Raw genomic sequence first — 24,568 nt, forward strand, 5'->3', positions numbered from 1 at the left:
TACAGAGCAGGACACCAGGCAGAGGCGTTGCATATTGCATGCGCCATATCACATACACATACGAAAAAAGTAAAAAGAAAGAACACTGATAATGATGCAGGCTGGACTGCGTGATGAAACCAGACAGTTTAATGCTGAGGGGTGATAATGCAAATTGCAGGAGTTAGAGGGTTAAATGCAATAGAACCTTTGGTCTCGTAAGTCTTTAAGCGAATCTCTGTGTCGGTTGCATTTCTTTTCGTAGGCGCAGACTTTATTTGAATCCATTATCAACTTGCCCTGGGTGCCAAGAGCAAACGACAACGTTTTTGTTTTACCGCTAAACCTTCTTTTTAATCGGCATCTTGTATGCCGCAAACATCACCCCCGCGGCTGACAAAGCGCGCCCTGTTCGGAGGCAAACGCTCAAAACAAAAAGTGGTTTCCCCATTATGGCAATCAAAGCAACGTTATCAGCGATCAACATATTCTCACCCAGAGACACAGACGAGAAGAATGCCCCATTGACTGATACTGCCTGCTAGGCCGCTCGCGCTGATCTCCTGAAGAAAAGACCAGTGTCGCTGGTGCCCCCCCTCCCCCCCCCCCCCCTCCTTCGCTCCCCCCAACTGCCTCCCCAGTCTTTGCCTTCTTCCCTCTATATATGTCTCAATACTTGGGGGATCTTAAAGAAGGGGTGGGGGCTGAAGAGGCCTGTGTCTGTGTGTGCATTGTCAGGGTGCTGTAGTGGTGTGATGAGGGGGGTGGGGGAGTCACCTGCCAGACTGCTGGAATGTTAATGCCGGGGCTCTGATAATTGGATTTTGTACACACCGTCTGTGAGGGACGTCCAGCAACTTTCCCCCTCTTATTGTTGGACTCGGCCCTGGACCCTCAAAAGGGCTCGGCTATGTTTATACAGGCACTCACGTCTCAATAAAGACTGTTTACAATGCGTGTGGGACTCTGTGTGTGTGTGTGTGTGTGTGTGTGTGTGTGTGTGTGTGTGTGTGTCGGGGTTTGTGAATCGCGGCGCAGTCGTGTGTGACGAGATGACTGCAGCAAAAGCAAGAGAGTGTCAGATTATCAGGATTTGGCAAATATTTAAGATATTAAGAGATTTGTCAGGTCTTAGGGTAGGATTTCCCTAGATTTCAGGAGTGTTGCAGCAAGATTTAGTACATACTTGGATTAAAGCCTTTTCACGATGGGACATTCAAACCTTAAAAAGGATTATTTATAATTTTTTTGCCAATCATTCATCCCACCACACTGTCACCGAGCCTAAATGTCCCAAAGTGCACGCAGGGTCAAAGGTAAGCCGGCCCCACGGCCGGGTCAAAGGTGACGAGCAGGCGCTGCGTATTGGTGGGATATGTCAGCGGCGTCCATGATCCGGGATCATTAGGGAAGTTACGGCTCTTTTTTGCTTCGGGGCGGAGGGGGGGGGGGCTGGAATCGGGCCGGGAGCCGTGACGCACTGGTTTCCCTCTTTCTGGCCTCCCGTGCTATTTCCACCCAGGCTGCAGCGGCTTGAGCTGGTTAAATGTCTCGGCTGCACTGACCTAAATTCCTCATATTCACCTCAGAAGACCTTTGCCTTCGCCAACCAACCGTCTTTTTTTCCACCCCTATAGTCTCCCTATGCACCGGGCCTACGCTTTGTTTGTGTATAAAAGTTCCTTCCTGTATATAAGGAAGCAACGTTTGAAAAAAAAAAAAAAAAGTTCGCCCCATTCCCAGCTGTATTGCCTCAGAGCACAACCGCTAGAAACAATGACAGGTTTTTTTTCTTTTGGCAGAGAGACTTGTTGTGGTTAGATAAACAGCCTGTAATTGCATTTAATCTGTGTTAAAGTAAGGTATTTGGAACAATTACTTTGGTATGTTTACCAAACAGCTGGTGTGTGAATCTCTCTGAGATGTAATGGATTTGGTTCACCTCGCCGGTTGGTGGGAAAACAAGACGCAGGCGCCACATTAACTCAGGCGTGGGTTTGTATTCCACCTTCAAACATCAGTGCAGAAAATTTGTTTAGTTTGTAATAAAATTAGTAGTAGTAGCAAGTAGCAGGAACCCTGCATGTTTATCAGCTGTCTTGCTCTCTTCCCTCTAACCTGGCAGCAGTGTGCTGTTGCATAAACAATGGTCTGGCTAGCCACCTTTGGGCTATTGTAGCCTTCCACGTGGGCTGAACTCTGGCCAAGTGGATGTTGTTGCATGAGGCGGCCCCGCGGCCAAAGGCGCGAGCCAACCGGTGGCCTCCGTTCCAGGAGGCGAGCCCACACTGGACGACACCCGAGGATAGTGGCGCTTGGGCGGCTCTCGGATTGCGTAAAGGAACTTGACTTTGACTTTGGCCGAGGTGGAGGAATTTCCAGCGGCCCGACGAAAAATGTCACCATTCCAGATCAAAACTCGAGCCGCACTTCGGACAAGAGAGAGATCGCTCATGTATGTGCGTGTCTCTGTGCGATTTGACACGCTGCATGTGTTTAGCATTCATAATGGGGTGTTGCAAAATGCACGCTGCCTGCATATCTCGCTCAACTCACCCACCACCTGTATAAACAACAGTGCTGTTGCGAAACGGTTCCAGGGAAAGGCTCTTCCCGGGGCTTGTTGTCGGAATGAGGTCAGCGAACACTACTCTTTTTCTCTCTCACTGGCGCGCTCACTTTGTAACGTCGCCCTCTCGGAGCAAAGGAGGAACGAGGCCGCTAGATCATCTTCAAGGAATCTGCATTCACGCACTCGCCGAGCATGTTTGTTGCTTGTTGGCTGCAGGGAGTCTCATATCCATCAGTGCCGTTGACAAGCAACAACTTGGTGATATTTTTCTTAGTATCCCAAACGGTGTAATTGTACTACAAAGTAGTAGTCTTGTGATTCTGGATTATACTGTAACTTGTTCCCAATCCGTTTGAATTACCCTGTATTTCTTGAGTAGGAACAGGCAGAAGGTGCTTGAGCAATAATGCAATTATTGTAGTAATCAGCGCACGGGCTTAAGGGAATCCTGCTGGATCCGCTTGTATATTTTCTTTGGTAGGTAATGGGGATGGGAGGTTGTTGTATCCGAATTCTTGCAGCATGACATCATCCGACCCCCTCGCTGATCATTTTACCCGCTCGCAGCACAAAAGCCAGCTCGGAGACGTAAGGGGAGCGCGCATGTATCAAATGCTTGGAGCTGAGGAAGCCTCTCCGAAAATGCTGCGGCTCCCAGAGGCACCGCCGGTGGACCGCGTCGTGTCTGGAACACTGTAACAGGATCTCCAGAGAGGAGCGCAAAATGGGCGCTTTGTGTCCAAGATTTGTCCAGACAAACCCAGATAAGGAGACCAAACAAGGGCGAGCCAAAGGAGCCGCCTCGTTGACGTGAGCAAACAACCTTTGATCTAGGTCATGCAGCCAGATAGGGGCAGCACCAGAGGTGGCCCGAGTGCCAGCCGTGGCACAAGTGGTGACGTAAGTGATAAAGAGTTATTCATAGGGGCATTCACACGTAGAGTTTGGTTCCTGTCACGCTTGCTGTCGCAAAGCAACCCGAGCCTGTGCGAGCGATCAGGGATGATAAAGTTGCGGTAATTTGCCAGTTAAGTAACACTGACTAAACCGAGTGAAACAAAGATGGATTCCCAGCGCTGTAAAGCCCCCATTTTGGCCGACTTTTTCACTTAATGTTCTGAAGACCTTGGGCGGTCAGGTCGAAGCAAGTAAAATAGTCGCTTTGACAGGTCGTAATCCTCAGGGCCGCTCTGCACCGAAAGGATTACCTCCTCCATATACGTAGCGTGGACCATTATTTACAGAAGACAGTGATTGGTTGCTCCCTGTCACTGGCTTGTGGTGCGCACTGCACGGTCCAAAAGTATGCCTTCCGCCTGTCCACATAGACAACAATGGATTCCACTGCGTGGAACGAAACACAAAACAACCCTGTGGGCCCCCACATGCATTCATTTCCCAAGACTCGTTGGAGGAGATTTTGTTTGAACAAGCACTACTTCGTTTACGACGCACTCCGTGGCAAAGCACTGGCTGAAGCGGCGGCCCGACTGAGGCAAAGAGTCTCATGGCAGTCATAACAAGACCCATGCACGCCAAGCCATTACTGCGGCTGGCCCCCCCTCGGGCTTGTGTATGTCTCCCTCCCTGCTGGTCCCGAAACGATGGATGGCTGGCCGGGGAGGGGAGGGGAGGGGAGCGGGGGGGGAAACCGGGTCGCTACACGGACCATATGTGCCGGCGGACCACAAAACGCTGAAGCCATTACTTGGCCCACTCCGGTGAAATTGAAAGCAGGAGCCACTAACAGCGGTGGCAATAGCTGGTTTTGGCTGAGTGTATGGGGGAGTGGGGGGGAGTGGGGTGGGGGGGGGGGAGAGCAAGGAAAGCCCAGTCAGATGGTAGTGCTCATGCTGACTTGTTGACGGCGGCAGGCTGCAGGCGGCCGATGTGTTGTTGTCATAGCGCCAGCTCCTCCCCCTCATGACCTCCCAGGGATGATGTTCATAGGCTTCTTTCTGTTTCAACTTTGCAAACGTGTCTGCCCGTGGTTGTTGAAGCGCTCACATGGGCTGACAGCCACCGGAGGAAGTGTTAGGGTTGTCTTTGGAATTCTGTAATAAAATAAACTGACGGTACGCAGCCAGTAATCTTCATTCCAACTGAAAGTCTTACAGACGTAAGTTGCATTACATGTCCGGAAAAGAATTCTGTTATTAATGAGACATTCGTCCAACCACCGTGTCATTGTAGGCTGCAACAGTACTCTTTGCACTTTAAGAAGACAAAGTAAGAACCGTATCCCCTGGCGCTAGTTAGAAACCGCCGTATCCAGCTTTCCTCCAACTTTTATGCTGCTTTGCAGGAACCGAATGCAGCTAATCTCTTGGTTCAGGGTATTATGTTTCGTGCAGCATACATCATGTTTTGCGATATTGGGTCATTTCATGTGCAAGACATGATTTGCTGGAAATTCTGCCCAGTATGGCGGAGATTGTACTTTCACATGTGAAAGATGCTGTTTGATGCTTTTACTGTTGTGATCATGCTTTTGTGTAAGTTAACAGATGATTGTATGCTGTCTTTGTGCGCTCACATACTATAGGTTTGAGTCTGCATCCGTCTTCTATTCACCTAGTGGCTCAATCACACCAATGGGTCCTTCTGGTGCCTCCGGTTTTCGGTACCACGTTAAGGCACTTTGCCATAAAAGGCAACATTCACATGCAAAATACACCCACTTTGCTTCAAGGTGGGACCCCGTTCTGTTGCATTTTGTAACCCGTTGACGCATTTCTTTATTTGGGTGGATGGGCGGGGGGGTTGGTGTTTGTGGGATGAGGGCTCATGGCTAAGACTTATCTCCAAGCTCACGTCTGTCATCTGCTGCTGCACACAGAGTGCTCTTTCATTCGCTCCAGTGAAAGAGGGTTCACAGAGATTTAAGGGCCAGCTTTGTTTGTGCTCTGCGATGCTTAATCACTTTTGATTGGACACCATATTAAAACTCGGGCCCGAGACCGCGTCCAAAAAAAACAAGTTGCAGTCCTCCCGACAAAAAAGGCACGGCGCTGCCTCGCAGGGCGGGTGGCGGGGACAAAGACACGCTCACTGAGTTAAGCCAAGAGACGGAGGAGATGAGGACAGTGAAGGTCTTCAGGGGAGTGAAAGTTAACACCCTAGCATTAAACTTGCAGATCCCCCCCCGACCCCCTTCCGTTAACTGAAAGAAATGCCCTGTATATTGTGAAAATAACAACAACAAAGAGGTTCTGCAGCTCTGCATCCAATGTCTCAGGAGCTCAAGGAGTTGGATGGCGACTTATTCCTAAAGCACTTCACTTTCCCACATACCCCCCCCCCCCGCACTCCATTTCACTGCAGCACTGATTACACATAGTGTTTACATATCTATAGAGCACTGTGACAGAGATAAACCGCTCCTGATGCTTATCCCCTGGCCACAATGTGGAAACCACTAAGATATAATGTAAACCAAACGTTGCAGCTGCCCTTTCATGTCTCAAGTGCAAGTTCTGCGTGCTGAGTGAGAATTTCAAGAGCTCGCCTATAAGTAGCCTTGGTTAAATTAAAGTTGGAACCGTCACGTCTTTTCTTCTCTTAACGACATTGCATAGGTGCATTTTTTTGCCTTTTCACGTGGTGGCCTGGTAATACTGGTGTGTAAGTACTAAAACCCCAGATCTGAATGATTTCTCCAAAAATACTCGTTTCATACACTTTAAGCAGCTCCCGTCTCTCCATAATTGACCGTAGAAAGTTAGAGGAGCTTTCTCTGGTGTACAGGAGAGTTTGACACGCACGGCTTTTGACTTGTCGGAACGCATATCTGTGGCGAGGGATACGCGTCTGATACAAAATGTGATTAATGATCCAAACATGAGCGAGAGAAGGGAGCGCTCCCCGTAAAGTGGGTTGTGGGATTATACACGAGGCTGCACTCGGAGGACTTCTCTGCATTAATTGGCCCCCCCCTCCGTCTCTCCTGCGGCTCCGGGTGTCTCCTCGGCACGCTCCGCTTTGTGCATGTTATCACTCTTGAGGTCCTCCGCAGTAAATCTGTCACAGCGAAATTACACTGGTTTAAAAATATACCCCTCGCGTCTGCATTTTCCCCTCGTCTCGTACTTTTGGGGTTGCCGAGGGTCTCTCCGGCGGCTCGGGGCTCGATGCTCGCGGAGGAAATTGCTGCGCAGCCTTTACAGTTGTAGAGTCGTGTATAGATTCCTGCACACAGCACCTGCACCACACCCTTGTTTTATGACGTGCTGATGAGAGCGGGTGCTTGCCGCAGTATGCTTAACCTGCTACCAGGACACACGACACACACACACACACACACACACACACACACACTGTTTGCAGGAAATACCGTACTGCAGTTGCCAAGGTCAACTTAAGGAAATTAGGTCCTTATTAATGGGAGGCGCTCCGTCAAGTCGAGCCGGTTCGTAATGTTTCTCGAATCCAAAAACCCGACAACATGTGTCGTCAGTAAATCTTTATTAGGTTCTGTAACTATGTGCATGTCTTTACGATTTCTCCCTGCTCTACATTGGCTGCAGCGTCGCCTCCATCAATCTTAAACTAATCCACCAAGTGTGAGCTCATCCCTCTTAATTTGTTTGCTTGCTTTGCATCCAGGAAGATGTTCTCTAGTGACATCTAAGCCATCACGTTGACAACCCCAAGTGACTCCTAATACTGCGGCTGATTCTTCTTTTATGGCTGCTTTGATGCTCCCTTTATTATGTCGGACGGGGCCATTTTGTCCCCTCCTCTTCATGTTTATCAAGTGGCCCGATAAGGCCTCCACTGCAAAAAGCTTGATCTTGCAGTCTGCCGCTTGGCCACTTGGGCAAAGCTGAGGCCTACTTTAATCGAGACATGAGAATGACCCACTTCATCTTATGCTAATTTGTTTTTTGGGGGAAAATTAGCTGGGATTGAAGAAAAATTTTTATTGCTCTCCTTTCATAAGCTAATACCAAAGTGATATTGACATAATTCCTCTGTGGCTTTTTTCTTTTACATACGCGGGAGCCCTGTTTTCCATACTCCATGTGATAACATTGAATCACTTTGCTTGGTTTGTATGAAAGCAGGCCTAATGTGTTGTAAAGCAGGGAAGTGGCCCTTTTAACAAGGTGCTAATGGCCTGCTAATTCCTGGGGAAAGGCAAAGTGACCGGTTGCTACACCCAAGGGTTTAACTACCTACTGCACTTTGACCCCTTCCTGTCAGGGTGAAGGAGTCAAGCGCAAGTTGTCGCTCCGGCACAAACGCCATGTTTACATTCCGTCCTGACGTGTTGACTTTACAGTCTCAAACGCCGTACACGCCGTCACATACGTGTTACTTTGCACGGATGATAAACAGTTGTAAAATGACCTTATCTATATCATGAAGAGTGTTTTATGAAGACCTGTCAGCCTATACAATTCACTCATGAATTAGCCAGTGTCGGAGAGGTTTTACGATTTGAGGCTATCGTATGTTATGTTAGTGTTGGGTTACTCTGATCCTACACATCATTATAAAACATGACCTCATAAGTGTTATATTACCAGATTACATTTGACTGTACCGGGCAGGTGTTGTAAATGTATTACTGTCTTGAGCTTTGTGTGTAGACCTATTGTCCGAGAAGCTTTTCATTTCCTAACTCTCCATATCTTTGGATTAGCTAATAGCCTGTCCTCCCTCCTTTCCAGCAAGCCTCCTCAGAAGTATTTACTAGGCCTTGTTGTCTCCACTGGCGAATCGTGCGCAAACAGCGGTGGATGAAACAAGAGGTGATTTAGTGGCCTCGTCACAATGCGCCCCGCTCCGGCGGGCCGCTTCCTACCTTTGTGTAGTCGAGGGCTCAGGGGTGCGGCAACGGATACGCGGCCCGGGTCCGGCAGGCTCCTAGGAGGGAAGGAAACCGCGTGTCAAAGGCGATCGCTTTCTGCTTCTGTTATCCGAGCAGCAGACACTCGCAGCGGGGTCTCAGTGACGGTCGGAGTGAACTTGTGGCTGAGGAGGCTACTGGCTAACTGTGTTAAATGTCACGGCGCACAACTTTTGAACCGTAACACACGCGTGTGAGCGTGGACCAGGCGACTGAAAACGGACCATTTTCCCAAAGTGAAAGCGGCGAAATAACACGAGGGCAGAGCGGAACCGTGATTGCATGCGGACTCGCTGCTGCATGGTTTCTTTCTCCTGCTCCTCTCCGCACCAGGCCTCTCCTGTAACCTTGAGACAAGGCCCCAAGTTCAACGAGTGCATGAGGCATATTTTCGCTGAGCGCGCTTTGGACCGCCCCACTAAACCCCTCGACCCCCGCCCCACCACCTTCCTCCTCCCTCCTCACCATACATACAGCTTCTTTTTTTTTTCTTCTTCCCTCTCCTCCTCCTAAAGAGGACTCCCTGTAGGCCTCGCCTTTCACAGCGCCTGCAAAGGAAATGCGTTGTGTGTAGAAAGAATTCCATATGGTGTCATACGATCCGCGTAGTTCTCAATTAATAAAAACAATGATAATCCCCTTTGTATGCACAGTTCTGTCCTGAACACGCACTGTAGCCTCTGTTCACTATGTACTACCTTGAAACATTTGTCAACTTTTTTTCCGCGCAGTTACAATAGGTTTATACAAACGTATTTTTGGAAACTGGTTCCACATGGGCGTTGATGTCTTCCTTGATTAACTAAAAACAAACCGTTGTCAGGGTAAAGTTGTACTATCACTTCCTCTTCCTTGTTAAATACCTGAGCGTCACTTGCGGGCAGTTATCTGGGGGGGGTGCGTGACATGAGCTGTTGTAGCTTACAGTGAGGCCTCGAGGCGGGCGGCCGGGGGGGGGGGGGGGGGGGGGGGGGGTTGTCTACGGCACTCCACCGGGTAGGCTGTTCCAGGTGCGTCCTTGCCAAGTTCAAGTGGCTTGGACCAAACCCCCCCCCCCCCCCCCCCCCCCCCCCCCCCCCCCACAGCCGCAAATGGGAAGTGTTCCTGCAGGGCTGACAACCTTGTAAGAGCTTGTTGTGTCAGGCAAAGAGATAGTGTTTTTAACGTACGCATTCAAAAAGGCCCCTCGGGGTAAAAACAAAGAAAAGGGTAAGTAGGGATGTATGTGTAAAGATGCTTGCCAGGAGGGGGATTACGGAGTCTGCTCCAGCGGTGGCCCTGTGGTACGCCTTCTAGCTCCCATGATGCAACACTGTGGCTACCAGGAGATTATTCCATTTTTTTTACAATTGCTTTTTGGCTCGATTCCACACCAAATTCAATGCCGCCATTAATGTCAAATTTGATTAATTGCAATTGTGTTAGTACTCGTACTTGGTTGGAAAAAATAGATTCATAAGAAGTGTACGGGTAAATTAACAGACAGTGTTTTAAATGGCTAGGTGTAAGAAGGAAACACACCTGGAGACAAACATATGCATTTCATTTGACCAAAGGTACCATACCGCCAAGAGTTTTAGAGAGGTGACTCGGAGAGTCATTGTGTGACTATATTTGCTGTAGATCGTTGCGCTGCTTGAGTCCGCGTTGGTGGGGATGAGCCACCGCCATGAATGAGGGAATCAAGTCGCAGTGAAGCGCAAGCAGGGCCCACCTTCTTGATGGTTTGAGGCCTGCAGCTTTAAGACGAACATGGAACATGAACCCTCAGGCTGCCCCTCCGGACGCAGAACAGGAACCACCTCTCCGCTCATCCTGCAGCGGCAGTTTTAACCCCAACTCACTTTGCGCTCACGACCACCACCTGGGCGAGTGGACAGCAATGACTGAGAGACAAAGGCCTCAGTGGCCTGGCGTGGACAAATCCTAGCAAGTCGAGGGAGGAGGAGGAGGAAGGGAGGGTTGTACGGTGGGTGGGAGGCGTGCCGGTTTCAGGGACAGGCGGCAAAAGGGGAATTCCCTTTCTTCAACCGAAAAGGCGATGGAAAAAGTGACTCCTCGATCTCCCTCATGTCAAAACGGCCGAGCGCCGCAGTCATCTTTGCAAATATTTCATGAGATTATGGCCGCGGATCCTCGTGGGAAAGGCTGAAGCATCGCAGCGTTGGCAACGCGAAACTAGGAACAGAAAGCTTCACCTTTTCTATTAGAGCATGAAGGCAAACATGCAGACATATTCAGGGTACCTGCAAACAAATAAACCTGCATGGTGAGGCCCGATGACGAATGTCTTTGTTTGTACTATTATCATATCATTTTGGCAGTAACCCAGAAATTATTCTGAAACAAAGGCCCTTTACATTCTTGCCCTGAATAGCGAGGGAGGACCATGCTTGCCATGCATACCTGCTACACACCTTGTTTCATTTACTGTGCCAGGGTTTGCACCTGGAAATCTGATTTGAAACATCTTAATACTCGCTGTGCGTGGTTACACATTCCCACAAAAGCCAAAGAAGCTGCTGATGCGCTTGGTTCCCACCATGTGACCAAACACTGTGGATGCCACGCTTTGCTCTGAGATTGTTTATGACTCTCGAACAACAGAAGCGAATTTAGTGCCTCTTCTCTTCCCACTGTAAACTGGCGCTGTGCAGCCAAACCACATGTTGTTATTGCTGCAGTGGCAGTGGGGGCTGCCCCAGCAGGCCTTAGTAGCACAGAACAGATTTGCTCTGTGTTTTTTTGCCAGGAATGTGGAATAGAGTTGTCTCTCTCACTCTCTGTGGCTACGTATACTTGCTTATCATGCACTTAAGTCTGATTTATAAATCATACACTTTTGCACACAGATTTGCATTTTCTATACCCGAGATGTTTCGTCGCGATTATATGGTGCTTTCTCGCGGTAAGGGACAGGCTGTTGACTGTACTGAGTCTCTCGGCGTTTGAGTTTGAATCGTGCATCGGGGACCCACAATCACAAAGTGCTGAAGTGAACGATTTGCACCTTAACTGCTGTTACCTGGATACCTCCAGGCGATTGGAGGGTCCACGAGGAGCGGAGGAGCTCCACCGTCTCTGGATGGCTGCCAGCACTCTGACCTTGCGGCGGGCACCGCCTCTTGAGTTATACGAGAACCTGTTTTTACAATGCCACTGCTCTGGCTCACCATATGAGCACGTACCTGGACTTGAAACTCCACGTGAACCAACGACACCTTTCTTTGGAAGGGTAGTGGTTTCTGTGAAATGACTCCCATCGTTTTCCCCTCTGCCCTAAAAGCCTCGCTCCCTGGTCTTGTGCCAGTGGAGAAGACTTAACTCCACTGCCTCCACACAACGCTCCTACCCCCCCCCCCCCCCCACCCCCCACCTCAGCCTCGATCCCCTCAGGTGCTTTGGTTTGGGTCTGCTCCGAACAGGGGGCCTCCGCCTCGGAGCTCATTAACGGGAAAAGAGGATTTTTTTTTACTGGCCACACGGCAGGCAGCCGGCATTTAACCCACCAGCAAGCTCCGTCGGCCTGCTGCATCCGAACAGCACACACCAAAGAGTTAAAACATCTTTCCGTCATTACTGAACTATTGGGAGTAGAAAGTCTAGCAAGGTGTGGGCACTATTAGAGCTACGGCGTTTGAAGATTGGTCTACACCTCGCCAGAAGCCACCACCCTTACCCAAGTGGTACACAAGTCAAATAACCTTTTCGGTGCCCGCTTAGCTTTTGCTACTCTTTACCAGCCATATCTGTGTGATGCAAATCGCAATAAGCGGTCATGAAGAAGGATGGAGAAGGAGAGTCGCCTGGATAGAAAAGAGAAAAAAGCTTCAAGACGGTGCAGGCGCTGCAGCTTCACTCCCTTGCTGGAGTTGCAAAAAATAAACTGGCTCGACATCTGCTGGCAATGTCCATATAGACTGTTGTTATGCTTGAAATGACACATTAAACTTGGTGGTTGATCCTACACCCCCCCCCCCCCCCCTTCTTCACCCTATGTCCCGTTCCAGCGGAGCAGTGCCAGCAAAATCGTCTAAATGAGCGCACGCTTTGTTTTCTTTGTCTGTTTCTGGCCAAGATCTGGCCTTAGATGTGGTGGTATTCTATGATCGGATAATTCCCTTTCATGCCACAGTTTAAGGTGTGTATGCACTTGTGTGTGTGTGTGTGTGCGTTGCTGACTTGGCACAGGCCGGGGAGTGCAAACAGTGGCAATGGGTGGCAGGGATCCTCGATGGCCTCTCGCCCAGCTGGAGGAGAGCCATTTGCCCCGAGAGGGAGCACCCAGTCGCCCCGGCGTGGCCCGCTGCTCTTGCCAGCGGGAACTCCTCTTGGCTGAGGCCCGACGCTGTCGTCCGCCCCCGACAATCACTGACGCGTCACTGGCTGAGGCCTCGCAGACACACAACGTTACTTGGGGCTGAGTCAAAAGTGAGTCCGCAATTGTGACGCAAAGAAATTGGGTTTGCGTTAATATCACAGTTGAAATAAGAGCTTCTTGTTGCTTTACTTATTTTACTCGCTTTCATATTTCGTCTTGAATCACTTTCACATATTCAAAGTATTCAACAAGTTGGCAAACCAACTTTCATTGCAGTTTGTTGTCCAATACAATTAACTTTTGCATGCGTGTTTTCCCCCGGCGAAAGGCTGCCGGTGTGTAAGATAAAGACGAAGGTACCATTGCCGTTCCTAACTGTGCTGCCTTATCAGTGGCGGCCAGAGCGCCGTCAAATGCGTTAATCAAGCAACCCGCTCAGGGGCGTAGTCTGTCAGCTGCAAGTCCGAAAATCAGGGAGCATATTTCAGATGTTTGTAAAGCAAACAATGCAATATTTATTATTGCATTGTTTGCTCTTCTGAAGTCGCTTTTTGAAAAACTGTGCTAGTGTACGTTACTTGAAAAGAAATTGGCGACCCCATTCATTCCAAACCAGCCAAGCCCCACTGGTGTCACAACCAGGCTGCCCCTGAACTGTGATCTGTGGGCCAACTTGTCTCTCTGGGGAGAGCGGGGAATTTCCCAGACCCCTTAAACAGCCCCGCCATCTCTCTCCCCCCCCCACCTCCCTCCAGACCAGTCGAGACGTGCAGGTTTGAACCCTCTGTCTGTGTTTCTGGCCTCCCATGCCCGTTGCCACTCAAGCAGCAGGGGTCCAGTGCATTTGTCTCATAATTATCCGACTGGATGGGGGGGTTCTGAAGATGAAAGAGGCGAATCACAGAGCCCCTCTGTCAAAGGTCTGTCTGCCTGACTGGGGGGTTTTTGGATCCATCTCCCTTGTCCTCCCTCTCTGCCGCTCCCTCTCGCGCGACATCCAGCCCAAACCACCCCACCCCACCCCACCACACACACACACACACACACACACACACACACACACACACACACACACACACACACACACACACAGAGCCTTACTTTTCCTCAAGAGCCGCCTCCACAGAGGATAATCGGCGACAGTGAACGCTCGTGCACAGCCCCCCCTCCCCTCCTCTACCAGCACCCCGCTGATTCATTCACAACTACAAAACTGCAAAAATACCCCCCACCCTCACATCCTGAAAGACTTCAGACTCCCTTCTTCTTTTTTTCTCTCTTTTTTTACCCCCCCCCCCTCCCCTCACATGCTCCACCCACCAACCCGTCGGCTAGCCGCACACCCTCCATCACCCGCCTCCTCTTTTCTCCTCTCCACCCCCCCAGCCCCCCCCACCACCACCTTTCTCCTTCTTCTCCTCTTAACTACTGGCTAGGAGTTAATGGACTGTTTTGGCTAGTCTCCAGACGGTGAGTGTCACCTCATTAGCCTATAGCGGCTCGCTCCCAGACTGCTCCTTGTGTGTGTGTGTGTGTGTGTGTGTGTGCAGGAGGAGGACCACAACGACGGAATGTCATTGGTCTGACCCCCCCCCCCCCCCCCCCCCCCCCCCCTCCACCTCCCGCCTCCCACACACACCCTCACCCTCTCCGTCTCCCCTTCCCACCACTACAATGAATGAGAAAACACGCATGCATAATTAAATCTATAGTCTGGTCCTCACTCCACCCTCCCTTCCCTCCGTCCTCCACAGACGTGCATTAAAACAACAACAAAAAAAGCTCCCGCTTGGAAGTTTGCCATAGTGGGAAAAGAAGAAGAAGAAAAAAAGAGCGGTGTCTTCCAACCAGAGAAATGTGGCCAACCTTCCACCCTTGTATGGGCCTATTCCTTTTCATCCCAGCCGGCCGAATGGCAGGGTGGCAACAGCGGGCGAATGTAAATGCCACCCGGTCCTGCCAGTCAATTACGCCGCAACAAAGCTAATTGTTTGTTTGGTGCATACCGAAAAGATGCCGAGTTGGGCCACTGATGGGGCCATTGTTTCAGCGCAGATGCGAAGTTCTTTTTTCTCACAGGCTAGACTTGACGCTGATTAAACGTGTGAATGATGAGACCACACTTTTTTTTTAAAAATCTGCTAATCTATGCAACTGCTTAAAGAGACTATTTGAGATAGAAATATTTAATGTTAATCATTTATTTTTGTCCGAAAATAGTCAAAAAGCCCATCACAACTTCCCCAAGCAGAACAGAATTTTTGGATTTGGACTTCTGACAAATTTTCCCTGAATACACTTATTGATTAAATAAGTTTTCTATTTGTATATGAGCACACTTGCGGCGCAGTGGATGGTATCAGGCTCTGCAAAGGAGAAAAAAATTAAAAAGCGATACAGAAAGAAAAAAGGAAAAAAACTAATGTAGTAAAAAAAATATTTAAGGCTACGTTGTGAGAAAAGGACAAACGGAGAGAGAGAGTGTGTGTGTACGACAAGCGCTGTGCAGAGTGCCGACCCGAGGCCTGCCCGCTCACTTTTCATGGGACAGATGAGCCACTGTATCGCGTCGCCTGCTGACTGCATCGCACATGTCCGGCCCGGGATGCCGTGTGTGTGTGTGTGTGCACGCGCACACCGCCCTGTGCGTGCATGCCCAGTACAACGTCATAGAGCTGGCATTCGGGCGCCTTGGCTTTGGATTTCGCCTCTGTATGCACGGTATATGTGTAGAGGTGGGCAAACTTTATTTCTCAAATTAAAAGGTGGGGAAGTTGAATTTAGACGGGTTAACCCTCATCTGCATCCTTGGTTCTGTCGCTGTGTATCCCCTTTGTGCCCGCCGGGTTCTTCCTTCTCCTCTCGCGGGGCCGGTGTGGCTAATGATCCGTCAGCCCATTCAGTCCCTTGTTCCAGGCCCACTCGCCGCTGAATGCGCTCCCTCCCCGTCCACACTGTTTGGTGACCTCAATGAGGAGCCTGTTGTCCCGCCGGCTCGGTTAAAATGCTCTCCTCTTTTCACTGCCGTGAGAGTTTACTGAGGAGAAGGCGCACAGACTCGGCGGAGGGAGAGAGGCGCCCCCCCCCCACCGGCATTAGTATGCACCGATTAGAAACAAAACACACACCGATGATCGACGCACACGCGCACATTCACACGGAGGTGGCAATGCTCACATCCAGAGATGCAACTCGCCCACAGAGAGGTACAAAGTGAGCCGGGTCGCACAGAGTCAACCGCGCACACATGAACTGTATGGCTCCTCATTGTTCTTGTCTGGGCTGGGATCCCACTTGATTCCATAAGTCTCAAACCCTGACAGTCCTACTGTGTGTGTGTGTGTGTGTGTGTGTGTGTGTGTGTGTGTGTGTGTCTCCCCTTCTGCTCTATTGAGCAAGTCTGTGGTGTCTGGCTTGGAGAAAAGAAGGCAAAATGTCATTGTTCTCACAGACGTTTCAACTTTGCCCCTCTCACTTTCTGCCTTTCTCTTGCTTTTGTGTGGCTGGGTCTCCTCGTGTGTGTGTGTGTGTGTAACTCATCCTACTGTACCTGCATTCCTCTTCAGTGGCAGTGTCATTGGATAGGATAGCCATCCGGATTACTATGTGCTCCTTTAAGCCAGTAAGAAATACTTGCCTTGTTCCAATTATGAGATAATAATTACGGTGTCAAACAGTGAATCGGCAGCATTGGGGAAAGACCGGCAGTCACAGCTTGGCAAAGGGAATGCAATACCATGCATATCTGCCTGTGATAACAAATCCAGCAACAGCGTGTGGAAGAGGATAAAGAGGGGTACTCAAAACACGTTAAAGCGCAACACTAAATACAGGAAAAATAGCGAGAGCGAGATTTTGCGCTACATTTGATTATTTTTAATTTGCTCTGCTGCTGAGTTGCAGCTCATCGCAGACAATGCCGCTCCAAGATGGCGTCCCATTTGGCTGCAACGCCTCGTCTTCCCTTCACCCTCTGCGACAAAATCACTTTCCTTTTGGCCAGGTCAGGTGCAGAACGCCATGCGTGCGTCCGGGTGAGGGAAACGGGGGCGGTGGGGAGATGCCAGATTTCGGTGTTTGTGTGTGTGTGTGTGTGTGTGTGTGTGTACAGGGAGGGTTTGGTGGCTGCGGGGGGCATCGCCAGTTGGCAGGCTGGCACACAATGCCTGGCACGATAAGATCCTCCCTCTTCTGCGGGCAGATTTCCTCTCCCATATCTTTTGTTTGGCTTGTTTGGGTTGCGGCTCATCCCGATAAAGGCCACTTTGTTTAGACAACAAAGCGGGAGGGAGGGAGAGAAGAGAGAGATGGAAAGACAAAGAAATAGAGAGAGAGAGGGCATTAAAAAAAGGCGGCAACGGTGGGGGGTGGTCGGCAGGGGAGGGGGTGGAAGGTGGGGGGGGGGTTGCCACCACAGATGGAGGCGAGAAAAAAAGAGAAAGCGAGATATGAGGGGCAAATAATAATCAAGAAATGTGAAAGCGCCGTGCGCGCTTCTGGCCAGGATAAGATGATATCGTCACAGATGCACACCGAGCAGTAGGTCCGCACCAAGAGATACAATAGGGGAAGGATACTGTTGCGGGCACGGTGACAGCGATGGACGGATAGCGAGGAGAAGAAAGCCGCCGATCTGGGGAGGAGAGCCGGTTCCGCCGGCTGTTGGAAGCCGGCCCGAGCCGCGTGAGGTCATCGCCGAAGCTGTGAACGACAGAAACCAGGAGCAGAGGAGGACGCGGGACAAAGTGCACGCACATTCCTTAGCGGCACATGTACAGTCATTCGCACACACTGTCGAGACTTGCATGACCCTGTGTGCAACGCAGGCACGCACGCACGGACGCGGGCGCCTATTTGATTCGCCCGTGCAGTTCCCCCGGTCTCCGGCAGCAGGAAGGGAAAGAAAAGCAGGACGACACTGAGCAGAAAGTCTGCTCGGCCACATCAAATATTTACTCGGGAGCAGCTGTATTGTCGAAACATTACGCATCGGAGCTGCTCCGTAATTAGGTCGATATTTTCTGCCCCTCTCTCTCCCTCTTCCCTACTTCTCCCGGAGTTCCACCCCTCTCCGCCTCTCCTGCGCACTCTCCCCTCCCCTCGGCCTCCCCGGGCTGCTGAAATGCGTCTTGGCTCGGGACCCATGCCTCTGGCAGCCAGAGTGCTATACATGTGCACAGAACCCCGCTCGGCATAAAATGGCTGCCAGACAGGCTTCTCCTCCTGAAATGTCGACGGCGGTATGCATCTGCAGGGCGGTGCGTGTGCTCTTTTCCTGGAGGATGTATTTACGTGTCCGCGAGGCGTTTTGCGGGCAACGAACGTGCACTGCAAATGTAAAAAAAAAAGAAAAGAAGAAAAAAGAAAGTTTTCCAAACTATGTGGCTAATTTAAATCACACTATGTGTGTGTGTTTCTGCAGATGTGTGTTCCACAATTTAGTGGGAGCAGAATGGGTATAATGCCAAAACAAGAGTAGGGTGGGTTTGGAGAGTGTTTTAGTGATTACACACATGGCCGTGGAGGAACCCTCCAAGAAACTTTCTTGCAGAGCCAGATTTCTGTTGCCATTACCCCTAATTGCCCTAATCATTACAGCGGTATGATAAGTATCCCACTGGACAAGAAGGTGTAAGAGCTCGTGGACACGTCCCAAATACCCACAAGCCCACTCTGCAATTTTTTTTCCTTTGCATATTTTTTTTTTGCGGAGGAACTGCAGATGATCTGATTCATATACGTGCTGCTGTTTCGCTTTTTTTTTTCTCTCTCTTCCTTCATGAACCGGTTTGTTTATTTAAACAAGTGGCAGGGAAGGAGGGTGCCAAGAAATGTTGTTTTTGGAAAAGGGCCGCGTGTGTACGTGCATGTGTGTGGGTGCGTGCGTGCGTGTGTGTGGGTGCGTGCGTGCGTGTGTGTGTTTGTGTGGTGTCTAGCTCCGTGATCGAGGCCTGCCAAGCTCCCAGGGCAAATCCCTGCCTCCTCGACCGCAACACTGTTTATTTACAGGTTACACTACTGCTTATTTGAAGACTATCGGATTGGCCGGGCCTCTGCGCTGGACACCTTTTGGACACGGACGTATGGCCCCAAGCTGCAAATATCCCACTCCTTCACTTTATTTCAGCCACTTTATATGCATATATATTTTTTTAAATCCGAGGCAAATTATATGCTCTTAAATCCAACCCCTTGTAATTGAGAAATTTTATTTGAGGCTTTATATAAATACCAGTTGTGTAAAAAAAAAAAGTGAAAGATGTAAGGTAAATATAAACAGCCAGCTTGCGGCCTGGAAAATCTGTAAGCACCGCTCCAAACAAAGTCCTAATGAGTCTGAGAGAAGATGAAGGAGCCTGAAGCTGCCCTTCTCGGGTCAAAGGTAGAATGTAATGCAATAGGGGAGGTGTTTCCAGCGCCGGCGCAGGCCTGGCAGATGCGCCATATGCTCGCATCCCACCTTGAGTCATCCAGGTGGTCTCTCCTGGTGCTGCAGTAGGGCCTCATGCTGGAAGATGCTGCCTGGGATCTCTAATTGCAGCCACCATCTGCTCTTTGTGTCATGGTTGCCTGTTCCGCCCTCAAAGAAGGAGAGAAAAAGGGAAAAGAAAAAAAAATCAACGCAAAACACAAAACTCTGATCCGATCTAACCTCGCCCGCCTTCACCTCCCGGTCGGCCCTCGCCACCTTCGCAGCGCCCGATCAGCCATTTCCACCCTCTCTTTCTCTCCCATGGCCCGTTTCTATCCCACTCAGCATTTCTCGGGGCGCGAGCGCAGACTTGGCAGTGGTAACGAGACTGACGGATGACTGAAAGTGGCACGTTGGGCGGAGGGCTGAAAGGGGGGGGGGGGGGGGGGGGGGGGGGCAGGGAGTCAAGGCCACCGAGCTCCCTGCAATCACTTCGTGGACGTGCTGTGCCAAATCCACACAAACCGGCGCTCGCTCACAAAAGCTGCTTCACACACTGTGTGTGTGTGTGTGTGTGTGTGTGTACGGAGAAACTTAAGGGACTCGCTGCTTATTGGCAAGGAAAGAACTTGTTGAACAATTAACTGGAAAACTTAACCTCAAACTATTTTGATCATCGATAATTTGATAGAGATTTATTGAAGACAAATGCAAATTCTTTTTTTCGCTTCAGCCTCTCAAACCTGAAGATGTTCTGCTTTTCTGTGATTTTATTATTATTATTATTATTACTTTCTTTAGTGTTAGAATAAATATATAAATCCTCAGCTGCAGCCTTATATACATTACATTATTTATGCTTTATACTTTGTGCACAGGACAGATTAGAACCTTTATGATCCCTTAAAAAAAGTTGCCCACGTGTTTTTAGGAAGCAGAGATGTATTGTGAGCCTGTAACGTTTTTAAGGGCTAACTGTACTGGAAAGAGGTTTCTTTCTTCTTCTTCCTCCTCTTAATGTATGGCCCTGTTCACTCCCTACTTTGTCATTGTTGAGCTTTGGCCAAGAACATTCTGTTTTTGCAGCGCTGTTTAATAGTCAAATTTAGGAGAGGGGGAACAAGTGAAAGAGGGAGAGAGACACAGAGAGAGAACAAGTAAGGGATAAATCTTTCAACTACTCCCCCCCCCTCCCCTCTCCTTCCTTTCCTCCGTTGCCTCCGTAACACGGCTCATGAGAGCTGCGGCAGGAAAAAGGGGTGTTGTTGCAAGGCGAGGGTATCCGAGTTCACTGTCTCCAGCTCCTCGTCTGGGCCCTCTCGCGTTAGCGACCTGCCTCTCCGTCTCAGGGCAGTCGTGGGCCCCCGGGCCCGTTCCGACCACCGTGGGGGCCGACTCACTTGTGCCTCTTCGGCTGCTCGGGTCAGTTTTCTTGCGCTGTACAGACGCACTGGTGTCCGGCTATCTTGAACACCGGTTTGTTTTTGCTGTTTCACAACCTCTGCCGTTGAGTGGCGTAAAAGTGAAAAGGGGCGAAGGGCCTCGCAGCAGATCCGCCGGAGGAGCGAGCTCCGAGGTAAAAGACGTCAGTCCGGGGGCCGATGGAAAGAATTCCACTCATGTTTCCGTGTAGTTCCCCGCCCCTCCTGTCCACGTTTTGTTCTGTGCTCGTACCTTGCACAGCAGGACCCGACACATTCTGAAACCCCCCCCTCCCCCTCCGCCCCCCCCCCCCCCTTCTCGCTCCACTCCTTCAGCCCCTTTTGAAAAAGGTCCTGCCGGTTAAAAACTTTGAGGCTATCCAGTGTCAGACAGTGGGCCCTTTTCTTTTGTCTGCCTCCCCATTAATGATAATGCTGTTCAAACAAAACGGTCGTGTTTAATGTACAGTAGGTATGGCCTTGACTTGTAGATAAGGAAAGACATTATTGCACCAGGAAGTTCCCTGAAATGCACTTTTGCCTTGTTGAGGGTCTGAAGCTGTTTCTTAATTTGAACTTGACCTCCTTCAGTTTTGGGCTGCTGGGAGAGAGCGAGAGAGAGAGAGACCATATATCAGCTTAACGTTCACTTATTTTTAAATCACAAGTTACAGGATACAGTGTCCTCGCCCGGCCACCAGGGGATACTTGCTGGAAATCAATGCTGACAAGAAACCAGTGTTCCAGGAAGATGTCCTCCTGCTATACTAAGCCCCCCTCCTCCTCCTCCCCTCTCCCTCCCGTCTCTCTGTGTGTTTGCAGACTCGCAGCAGTCAGGAAGTCCCAGTAACAATGAGCCAGGCAAGAGCCCTCTTCCAGGTATGTACGGTACCAGTCGTCCTCCCTCCTGTCATCGCTCTATTGTTCCTCTGCAGCTTGCCCTGTGTACAGCCGCCCCGTGTGCACCCGGAGCTTACCTGCTCTCAATAAAGTTGATCCTCCGTGACGCGCAGTCAGAATAGCGAATCCCTTACTGTCGGCAACATCCCCCCCCCCCCTCACCCCCTCCCTGAACAAAACCGTACTGTACTGCCTTTTGGAGCAACAACAAGCCCTGCCCTCCAGCCCTGTATGATTTTTGTCAACTGCATGAAAGGAACCATCGGTTGACACACACTTGCAAATGAGCCCGTAGTTTTTTGGCTTTGCATGTGGAGTAACGAGATTGAATTTGATCATTCAATTTGAGTCGTCATCATCCTGGTTAACACTAGGTTAACACCCCCCCCCCCCCCCCTCCCCTCCTAAGAAACACACACAGAGAGACTGAAGATCTGTGAACGCATTACTGATTGCACCTTTGGACTGACCCGCGCTACTCCGTCACGTCGCTGGAATGAAAATAGCCCGAGATGTTCTGCTGGTTCTGCCGATTCTTCTGCCAAAGCAAACGTGGCTGGCGAGCCAATGACTCCGCCCTCTGAGGCCCTCGGCCTCGGCACGGTCCCCTGCAAAATCCGTCGGCTCGCTGGAGGCACGAGGCTTTGTAGGCGCCAATCGCTCCGTCCACCCATCTCCCTGGCACACGGACACGGGGCCCTTGGCGTTGCATCAAAGCCGAGGCCCGGGCCAGTTGGGTGTCAGTAACTTGTCTGGGTATTTCATTTGTTTCACCCGTAGCCGTTGATTGGTGCGGTCATACAGAACACTACGGTTATTTGGTCTCAAATCATTTTCTTTTCAGAAAAAGGGGAGGAAAACATTTTGACGTTGAATGAAATCTATTTTTATAAACGATGCAGTTACTTTGTGGTGGATGTTTCCTGGCGGATTCCGGTGTGGTTAATCGAACCAGCGTGGGCCCATTCGTCGTACTCTCAGCAGCACGAGTTTAAGCCTACGTGTCACTCCCTCCTCCTCCTGCTCCTCGCACACCTGTCCTGTCACTCTTTACTGCGCCGCACACAATGACTTCCTGTTGTTTGTTCAAACACTTCAACTCAACCGGCACAATAAACAGTAACTGTATTTGTCTTGCAGTCGTTCTCCAGTCAGCGATCCACATCAAATCTCACGGAAAGAGCGAAACATAAACACAACTTAGAATCCCCCTTTTTAACATTTCTTTGGAGTACTGTGGGATATTGTGTCCTCGTATTTGTCTACACTTGTCTCAACCTACCGGATTATTATCAGTCTTCATCCAACATGAAGCAGAATGCTTGAAGTGTTGGACGACCTGCTGAACTCAATGTTGCCGTTCATTTCACATTTAAGGAACTTTAACGCTCGTATTTTACAATTGCTATTAAAGTCTTTAATGAATACTAAGCATGACGGTAACATTGATTTTCTGTATGTCCCCTTGTCTGCAGTTTACTTGGAAGACAGCTTCATCAAATCAGGAGTCTTCAGTGTTACAGAACTGGTGCGAGTGTCCAGAAGTAAGTACATGCCGTAGCCCCATTAACTAACCTGCACACACACACACACACACACACACAGGTGCTTTTAGGTATTCCTTCACTCCGCCACTCATTACACCGCCGCTCATGTTGACGATGGGCGGCGCTTCACCCGGAATCACATCGGCACAAAGTCCATGTGACCGCAGGAATGCGGAAGGTGTAAGTTCCCCCTGTCCTAACAGGTGCGACCAAGTCAATATGAGTCACGGAGAAGTCAATCAATCTGTCTCCACGCGCCCTGGCGGCCCCGAGAAGAGCTCCAACCAGGTTGCATCCATGGAGCTGTCTTCGTTGCGCTCCGACACACAGCGGTGCTGGGCCTTATTTGCATGTTAACCCTTCTCAACCTCTGCGTATTTACCGAACGCCACCGCACAACTGCAGTTTGGCAAATCCAGTTTGTCCGGTCTGTTTTGCAACAAGAGAACACATGACTGCGCGGCCGTCTGTGTGAACTTGTGTGCATCTGTATGGACACGTCTGCCCTCCGCAAAGCCGTTAAACGGTTGTCCCTCCAGCAGTCCTCTTATAAGTGAGGACGCCGCGAGGCGTCCCTCTGCTGCACTTTAGCGCTGGAACATGCCTCGCATTGCACAAAGGCTCCCAACCCCTGCGCTCATGTGAAACAAACCCGTGTTGTGGTGTCTGTGAATGTACCTCTGTCTGCGCGTAACTTTGGTTGGAGCCAGTTTGAAATTCCGAGAGTTATTCGACAACTATTTTAAGGGATCGCGGTTTTGATTGTGATGAAGTCATCTGAAAAGGTCTTTAGGTTCTGGGCCTTTTTACAATTTTCAAAACAAAAGAGTAAAAAAATAGGAGAAAAAGTGATTTATAACTCTTGATCACTCAGAAATGTCGAGCTACTTACTTGTATTCCCTGCACAAAGGGTTTCTCATGTGAAATCCTCAAAATGTTGCTTTTGTTATTCACATGTCAACATATTTACAGCTTGCCGTGGTTTCCTTTCACCTGTTGAATCGAAGTGTTTCTCATGTAGGAAACCTGGACCAGGTTGTCTCTGCTGTCTCGCATATAAATAAATATATATATATATATCCCGCTCTGGACGGCAGAACCTTCTGATGTCACTGCACTGAGACTGAATACCCTTTCAAAGGCGGTGTTTTTGTTCTAGCGTTTAATTTGCACCCTGACCAGATGGCCGCTGCTCTGGCGCGTTTGCTCTCATGTGACCGAGCCAAAGCCAACTGAAGTCGAGTTGGAATTTTAAAAAGGTCGACGAACACGCAGGAATTGTCACTCACTCAGCCGGTCGCTCCCCGGGAAGATATCTAAGCAGCCGCTCGTCCGTCATCGCGCCTCTCTCCCCGCTCTCCGGACTGTCGAGACATTCTTTGAAGTCCATCAAAGGGGGCTGCGGAGTTCAAGGCCGACTCGCGGTCCGGCGTTTCGACAGGGACACTCATTAATACAACAGGAGCCTCCACTTGCAAGTGTAAGGACATTTTGACAACAGAAAATGTGCACGGTGAAACATCACATGTTCCCCCCCCCTCGTACAGTACGACGAGGTGAT

At 50.0% G+C, this 24,568-nt stretch overlaps 1 protein-coding gene across 19 annotated transcripts in view; it reads left to right on the forward strand.

Annotated features, from left to right (window-relative positions):
* Positions 1–24,568, forward strand: part of LOC120821887 (nuclear factor 1 B-type) — a 56,178-nt gene that overhangs the window by 14,961 nt on the left and 16,649 nt on the right. For 11 of the 19 annotated variants that reach the window (XM_078106375.1, XM_078106378.1, XM_078106388.1 and 8 more), the window contains exons 3-4: positions 21,382–21,438; positions 22,935–23,003. In XM_078106375.1, the coding sequence (XP_077962501.1) occupies positions 21,382–21,438; positions 22,935–23,003 (126 nt within the window). The remainder of the gene's footprint in view (positions 1–21,381; positions 21,439–22,934; positions 23,004–24,568) is intronic. The other 8 variants (XM_078106385.1, XM_078106381.1, XM_078106386.1 and 5 more) reach the window with 1 other exon arrangement.

The sequence above is a fragment of the Gasterosteus aculeatus genome, chromosome 7 (genome assembly GCF_964276395.1).
Source record: "Gasterosteus aculeatus chromosome 7, fGasAcu3.hap1.1, whole genome shotgun sequence".
NCBI classification, from domain to species: domain Eukaryota; kingdom Metazoa; phylum Chordata; class Actinopteri; order Perciformes; family Gasterosteidae; genus Gasterosteus; species Gasterosteus aculeatus.